Source organism: Odontomachus brunneus, unplaced genomic scaffold (assembly GCF_010583005.1).
Source record: "Odontomachus brunneus isolate Ranch 3 - 2012 unplaced genomic scaffold, Obru_v1 Obru_scaffold_279, whole genome shotgun sequence".
In the NCBI taxonomy this organism is placed as follows: Eukaryota; Metazoa; Arthropoda; class Insecta; order Hymenoptera; family Formicidae; genus Odontomachus; species Odontomachus brunneus.
In genome coordinates this window covers 236,899-245,513 of record NW_022639729.1, presented here as the reverse complement: position 1 = coordinate 245,513, position 8,615 = coordinate 236,899, and the positions used below count along the sequence as shown (strand labels likewise).

General features: G+C 36.5%; 1 protein-coding gene across 12 annotated transcripts in view; it reads right to left on the bottom strand.

Annotated features, from left to right (window-relative positions):
• LOC116853130 (echinoderm microtubule-associated protein-like 2) overlaps positions 1-8,615 on the bottom strand; it is a 64,242-nt gene that overhangs the window by 17,647 nt on the left and 37,980 nt on the right. For 8 of the 12 annotated variants that reach the window (XM_032834014.1, XM_032834007.1, XM_032834009.1 and 5 more), the window contains 4 exons: positions 5,731-5,887; positions 4,825-4,938; positions 4,272-4,400; positions 3,287-3,355 (listed from right to left, as the gene is read on the bottom strand). In XM_032834014.1, coding sequence (XP_032689905.1) covers positions 3,287-3,355; positions 4,272-4,400; positions 4,825-4,938; positions 5,731-5,887 — 469 coding nt within the window. The remainder of the gene's footprint in view (positions 1-3,286; positions 3,356-4,271; positions 4,401-4,824; positions 4,939-5,730; positions 5,888-8,615) is intronic. The other 4 variants (XM_032834008.1, XM_032834010.1, XM_032834019.1 and 1 more) reach the window with 4 other exon arrangements.

Sequence of the window (8,615 nt, the reverse complement as noted above, 5' to 3'; positions counted from 1 at the left end):
ATATATATATATATATATATATATATATATATATATATATATATATATATAATACTCTTTTATAGTATAATATATTATATAATATATCATATTTATATAAGTTTAGTAAAATCATCATTGATAAGAATTTAATAATAATAAACATAATCCGTAAGTTCATAGTAAATTATGAATAAGAATTATTTGCCGCTTATTTGCCGTAATTTGTTGAGTCAACGAAAACTTGATCGTTGTAATTATATTAGCAAACGAAATTGAAAAGTAATTGCAAAAAGTTAATAGACCGCGTTACGTTATTGTTTCTATTCACATTATTTCATTATTACACGGAGAAAATTATCTCTTATCGTATAAATTCTTTTCAATTTTACTATGTTTTTAGTAGTCCAGGCACAGTGGCGTAGCTAGAAAAAAGTTTCGGGAGTTATACTTTTTATTTTTGACGAACAAAAAAAAAGATCATTTGAAAAAATTTTTCTCACACTTAACGTAATCCAAAAAATTAATTTCGGAGAGGGGACTGCAACCCCCTCAGCCCCCCTAACGCTACTGTCCAGGCATAAATTGCCAGTAAGGTCTGTCTTGTTAAGGAACATAGTAAATTTCGCTGGAAACAACAGATTTCGCTAGACACATAGCAAGTATCTTAATAACGCATTTCTGAATTGAAAGGAATTTTTTGTTCAGTTTGACCTAATCTACTTGTATATCGCGGCTCCTTTGTGAATTACCGGACACCCTGTATAAGCAGCATGTATGAAATGAAAGGATATGAAGTGAATTACTGCAGAATGTCGATTTATTCCTCAGAATTTTACAGTAATTTTTACTATAAAATTCCTTCCGTGTACAGGTTTTCTTATTGGTATTAATATTTCTCTTGACGAAGTCGATCCTGCGACATTTGCTAATCATAAAAGATATATCGTAACCACGATAAGACGTCCATGCTATGTGATACTCGGCGCGCTTCGCTACTACAAAACTATATCACTATATGACTAACTATATCATTCTTGTGCAGTCAAACGCTATTACACTTACTGATTATCATTGACTGCGATACAAAACCGGCGTAAAACAATTTCGCGGGCGTGATGTTTAAAACGAACTTCCTCTCTTCACGTATATACATACTAGTCACATCGGATATGCACATCCCTTTTGGGCCGTATTTTCATTCAAGCGACTGCTCCTCGCTTTTCAGAGAAACTCGTGCTTTATCACTAGTACCGAATTGCATGCTAGGTCGAAGGTCGAAAATATAGGCGTATCGTGATAATTAACGGCATGCCAGTTGTTCAATGATAATACTACGTGCAAAACGCATACAGCATGACAAACTCCTCCATTTCACACATTCTCGTCGTGATATTCAAGTGGCAAGCGAACCAGCAAGCGTTAAACATTAGTCGGCGTGAGTCTTTCGTCTGTGAGTTCGATCAAACGCGATCAATATCTATGTTAAGTGCAAAGCATTGCAAACTCAAGAAAGAAAGGAACATTTAACATATATATAAAATATATTAAACTTCTAAAATATTTTTTAAAATTACTTTTTAACGTGTTTAGGTTAACGACTTTAGACATGCTGTCTTAATAATTAGAACTGGCGCACAGTCAAACAAGAATAATCACATAAAGTATGTTTTGAGGAAAATGAATAAAAAATGAAAATTTGATACATAATTTAAAAAGTATAGATAGCGTTGAGGTTCTTCGCAATTGTTCAGAAAGTCAAGCCGGCCAACGTTATTTTCTTCAAGGACGTTTATTGATTTTGCGATTGACATACTTAGCCCTTAAAAAATGATTAAAATGACGTAACTAGTAAAAAATAAAAACATTTTTATAATTAACTTTAGGCGCTCATAAGACTTTTTTTCTTTTACAGAAATAAGAATGCTAGACAGACATAAAATATAGACACACATAAAAATGCTCTTTTATGTTCTACTCATTAGTAACGAAAATTAAAAAATCATTATTTTGAGTTAGTTTGATCATATTCTTGCATAACTATGGTCAAGTAGCGTTAGGCAGCAATTGACGTCATTTAAACGCTCTTAGGCTGTTTCACGCGATACATTTGCGTATTGTTAGCATTTATTGATTTTGCGATTGACATACTTAGCCCTCAAAAAATGATTAAAATGACGCAACTAGTAAAAAATAAAAACATTTTTTTAATTAACTTTAGACGCTCATAAGACTTTTTTTCTTTTACAGAAATAAAAATGCTAGACAGACATAAAATATAGACACACATAAAAATGCCCTTTTATGTTCTACTCATTAATAACGAAAATTAAAAAATCATAATTTTGAATTAGTTTGATCATATTCTTGCATAACTATGGCCAAGTAGCGTTAGGCAGCCAATTGACGTCAATTAAACGCTCTTAGGCTCTTTCACGCGATACATTTGCGTATTGTTAGCTATTTACTTGGCGTAAAGAGGCAAACCGCGAATTGGTTCTCGATTCCCGACGACAAAGATCGCGAGCAGCCGCCTGCGATCGTATATAATTCCGTCGCGGATCGTATGTCACGCCAGTATATCACGATGATAACCCACAGGGAAACACTAGCCATACGTTTAACGTCCGTTTCGAGCGAGGCTTTACCGTACCGTCGGCGTGCGCTCACGCGCTCACCTGCGGAGGTACGAAATTGCACCTTAAGGCTGCCCGACGCGCACGTGCAATCAGGCAGGGCGTGCACGTGTGACTTTGCGGCCGTTGGTCGGCACGTGGGTCGCCTAAATGCGAGTGCAAAAGAAGCCAGAGAGAGAGAGAGAAAGACAGACAGATATATATACACATACACATATATACAATGTGTCTGGTAACTCACGGAGGAGTCGTGGTGTGCAGGTTAATTAGATCAAACGAAAGATTTCCCTATCATTTTGCGGACAGTCACGCAAAATTTTGAGTTATTAATTCAAGACGATTCGTGAACGATCGCGCATCATACGGTAGATGAGCTGTGATGGTTTGTCGCTGTACGCTTGTATGTTAAGTAAAAAAGAAGTCCTCTATCATTTTCCAAATAACCACCTATATGTTCAGTTATTAATTGAAGAAGTTTGGTATACAGTTGTCCGCGATAATGCATAAATCACTTTTAATTAATAACTAAATATGGTCATTTGGAAAATGATAGAGGACTTTTTTGTTCAATTCGATCTGATCTACCTGCACATCGCGGCTCCTGTGAGTTACCGGACACCCTGTACATGACAGAAATAAATAAATTGTCTGAAGTAGTTGGTATTATTTACCCGTGCTTGACGTTGTTCATCGCCGGTGGCTTGAACAGGTTGAACAGGGACTTGGTGGACGCGGACAATCTATAACGAATGAAAATGCAAACGAAAACCATGCGGTGCGTAACTAAAAAGAATAAAAGAAAAGGGGAAGAAAGAGGCAGAAAATGATGCGATCCACGTATTTTTCCGTATGCCTGGAGATTTAATTAATGTATTCAGGATGAAAGATTAATTCTACACCGAAAAAAACGTTCGATTGGACCAACTAAACGTCTGATAAAATATGAATGAAAACTCCGTTTGAAAAGGTATTAGAATTCTGTTCAATTTAACAAGACTTCTGACTGACCTAAACGGAACTTTGGTAACTCCAACCAGAATTTTTGTTCATATTTCACGGGAAATTTAATTAATCCAACCAAACGCGTTTCTTTCGCGTGAAATTCAGTCGAGAACTTTTCTGTCCATTGTATTTATTCGAGTGAAAAATGTATTTTTATTTAATAAATAAATAAATAAATAAATAAATAATAAATAAATAAAGTAAACAAACGCATAGTAAAAAATGAATTAAAATAAATAAAGTGAAAAAATGGTTTAATTTGTAAATCCCTCGTTGTTTTGTGATATTTGTCCAATTATATAGATGTATTATTGTTAGCGTAGGTCTCGGTATGAATAAAAGAACGCTCGATATTCGCTTAATTTCAATTCGCCGCGTGCGCGAGAAAATATACACAACAGTAAGAAAAAGATTAAGTGGCGCGCGAAGCCAATGGTAACCATGCGGGACCCGACGTTGGAACGCGCGGATGAACGATGGCAGAGCATCGACGGGAAAATACGCTCGATCGCACGAAGGAGGAAGCAAGAAGAAGAAGAACACTCGGCGGTGTAACAAAAAAGTTAAACTCGTGTGATCAGTGAATAGTGAACAAAATCACGAGTGGCGGGCAAACGGTGCGCTTTACTGTTACGTTATTAGCCACAAGCTAACCTGGTACCGACGAGCTGGGAATTGCTTCCCTGGTTTTGCGGCGAGTGTGTAAAATCGCCGGTGGACGACCATCTCTTGGCTCTCCTCAGGCTGCTCTGCGGCGGTCCGTTTGATCTTGCCGTGGGCGATCTAAAGGCATCGAATTCAATTCACGTTCAACAGCGAGCATGCAGGTTATATATAGGATCGTACGCATCGCGTATAACAACCGTAATCAACGCTAACAACATCGAAAAGTATATCGTCGCTAATTAATAGCGAGCACGTTCATTAACGTGGCGATAATATTAACGTTACGAGCACACATCAACATGCGCATGCCTGTTACGATCGTACACGCAACATACGATTAATAATGTACGGGGGAGTAGGGCTTGATCGTCGGCATAATTTCAGCGTTATTGAGCTGGGGGAAGTGCTTTACAAATCAGGCCTGTAATTGGAATTCGTGAAGAAACCTCTACAGTTCGTCGTTTCTGGCGATTCGCGCTTTTGTTTTTTTTTCCTGATTTGACGATCTGACTCACGGTGAATATCTTGCGCGTTCTCTCACCTGGCTACAGGCAGTGGTGTAGCTCTTGGGCTTGGCGATGGCACCGGAGAGACGCTACTACTACTCGGACTATCCGAATGTAAAGATCCTGTTGATTGATAGTGGACAGATCTTCTAAAATCGTGGGGAGAAAGAAGACAATTAAGAAATGCGAGTCATTGGAAAATTTTCGTGAACGCACGAGAATATGAAACAAAATCCTCTGTACGTGAAAAATATCATTGACACGGTGTCAATTCTAATTAGAGTGACTATCTTTGTCTGAGTAACTTAGAGATCTTCTTCTAAAAAGAAGCCAATTTCTTTTAAAAAGAAGTTGGTTAATAACAAAGAAAAACAATTACAAAAATTCAATATTTTTAAGTTATTACTATGATAAAGTAATACGTAAATGAAAAGAAATAAACTCGTTTCTTTTTTTAAATTGATATTTTTACTTATCTTTATTTTTTTTTAATTAATATAATTTATTTTTTATTCAAATTAATGTAATTATTTTAATTACTTAATTTCTGGAAAATTTTTTATTTCAACGATTTTAGACGAATTATAACGAGTGGTGGTGGAATTATATTGCACACTGAGAAAAGAATTTACTAAATTTCAAAAAACGTTTGGATAGTACTGTGAAAATATTTGTTTAAATTAAGTAATTATTTTCTAAAATTAAAGAAACAAATTTATATTTAAAGCTTCTTTATTTAATTTTAGAAAATAATTACTTAATTTAAACAAATATCTTCACAGTACTATCCAAACAAACGTTTTTTGAAATTTAGTAAATTTTTTTCTCAGTGTAACGAATAACATGGAAAGGTGGCAGAACTTTTAGTTCGGAGACGAGTCACAATAACGTGGAACGTGGACACCTTTAAAATTCTCGTTTCAAAGCGGTAACTCCCTCACCTTTGGGGTAGTTGGGAGGGATGCACATAACTGACAGGCCGCCTCGGACTGGAAGTTGCATCTCGGACGTCCTGCGACGATCCCGAAGAAGAGGAATTTCTGAGGCCACCTGTCTGGCGCAGCCTCAAGTCCTTTTGTGGCACCGAATTTTGACTACCTGAAAGCATACTTTCTCTCTTATTCGGAGCATGGCCAAGCGAGTGGACAATAGTTCGTTCTGCGCGAACGTATGCGCGGACGTTGCGCTTTGTATGAAATGCCCGTATATGGCAGCAATTTTATACTCGCATGTTTACATGCGTACTCGAATCGAAATGTTGGTGCCACATATTAACCTTACAAATTCCGTCGAACTTGGAGGCTGCCTTACAGGTTCACCTCGATGCAACAAATGGCTACTTAATGCCATATTCGCTATATTGAATTGCCCATAAAAAGGATACACTTCACACAAATATTTAATATTTTTTCGTATATATAATAAATATTTAATATTATTTAATATCTTACATTTCACACACAATGAGTTGTGTTCGCCAGAATTTCGACTCGGACACGTATTCGTGCGTCATTTTTCCGAGACATGGTGTTAGGCATGGTTATACATATTTCATAAGGCACATCGCGAAGAAGCGTGTGTTGTATGGAACAGTACATTCTGTCGCGGAATACAAAGTGCCGTCCTTTCTGAAGGCTTCGATTCCCTCGTCAAAGAAGCGTCTTTCGTCCCGCTCGATGAAAGCATCCTCGTTGAATCGATTTTGTTAAGACGCTTCTGTTTTTCGTAGCGCGCTTCGAGCAGCATCGCATAAGTAATATGCAATAGACCCGCTTCTCTTGCGCGAGGCGAAGCACAGATGATTGGGTCTCAATAGCGACGTAACGGTATAACGATCTAACGATATTCAGAGCGTCTTCCGCGTGTATTACCAACAGCTTTCCCGCGCTCATCAATCGCGCCGAGGTAAGAGTGCTGTCGGCGGTGGTAATTTATGCGTCGTCAGCGATGCTCGCTTTTATTTCCTGTGGATCATCCGCACCGAGGGGGCCGACACGGCGTATTCTTTCGCGTGCTTTCGATCGCGGGGAGTAATTAGAAAACTATTCACGTTCGTGAGCGAGCGCCTTGATCGCACGGGAGAGAATTAATTAACGAACGTGAGACAAGGGTTACCCCGTTTTCGTTTCAGTCGCATTCCTTTCCAACCGCGCCAACTGGCAAAACTTGATTTGGCTGAGGAAAGATTAAGCCTTAAATAAAAATGCGCGAGCGCAACTATCGAACGTGTTTGTGCTATTTCCATATTACGACTGGAACGTTTGGAAACAAAATGCCAAAATAATTTTCTCAGGTTTAGGGACGTAGAAAAGTCCTCGTGACAAAATTAAAATCTACGGCAATATGTTATATCCTACAAAATTTTACCCTTAGTAGAACCCTCTTGTGTTGTAACCTGAAGAAGATTTCTTTAAAATAAAAAAAAGATATTTTAACATCCCCCCAAAAACGAATTCTAGTTACTAGACGAGATGCTATTATGCTTGAAATATTTTCCTTTTGGATTCAGAAGAATTCTCTTGTGAAGCCATGTATAAAAGAATTTCGCTAAAGATTTTATCATAAACAGATTATATTTTTTGGATGTATATATATGTAAACGTAGATTTTATGATAAATATTGAACGTAAAATTTTTCCTTTGTATTGTCATTTTGTTAAACTACTCATATGGTTATCTTGTGAACCTCGTAGACGTGACTATATTTTCATTGCTCGCTGAGAAACGGAGAGAAATTTGCGTTGATACAAAAGTTTTGTCATGTTCATCAAATAAGGTTGAAAACGAAACTATCCCCGTAGAGTTCCAAAGTATTAATAAGACATTGACGAATAAAATAAACGGTATCGAGACTCGGTACTTCTTTAAACACCTCGCGAGATCTTTCTACTTCTCTTTGAATACTCAAATCGTTACTCTCTTAAAGTGAATCAGTGAAAATGTTTCTGATTAAATCAGTAGAAGAAACATTGCACCGATAATTAGTAAATATTCATTGATTTTTAGTGGAAACACTTCCACTTTGCTGCTTTATCTTATATTTGACTGGATTTTACAAGTGGAAGAGAGATTTCACTGTAAAATATATACACTATAAATTCGTTATTCGTTGTATCGAATCCAACTATGTTCGTGGCGATGGAATTACATGCGATTTACGTGCAATGACATTGTCTATGTTTGCAAACTGCATCGACAGTAGAAACAATCGCTACTGCCAATTAATTCTCTCAACGAGATACCAATTGTAGTACTACCGTTATAACTGAACTCATCACACACAGAAAAATATATACTGCGTTCAAGTTGTTTATTTCAAATATTTCTTAAGTTATTATCTGCAAATCTGTCATGAGTTATAATCATCATAAGCATCAAATTTATTCAAAATACATGTTCTGAATTCAAGTAGGTTTAGCATTTCAATCAAAAATATTAAATTGAGACAAAAATTCGGTTTGTTCACTACATAGAGTCGAACCAACATTTTCTTGGATAAAGTTTTATAATATTCTTGTAAAGAGAATAAATTCTTCTTTTGAGTTCTTACACGATAATGAGTTTTACTAAAATTTGTGTTGATTATATATTATTAGACTATATATTATCAAGAATACATTCTTTGTTGAAGATAACCATCATTTAAAAGAAAGAAAGTAAACTGAGCAATCGTTTTTCTTAGCAGTAGAATATTTTTTTCGGTGTGCTGTTATAAATATAGCATTTCAGTGAAGGACACACTGACTAGACTTTAGAAAGAGAGAGAGAGAGGGGGGGAGAGAGAGAGAGAGAGAGAGAGAGAGAGAGAGAGAGAGAGAGAGAGAGA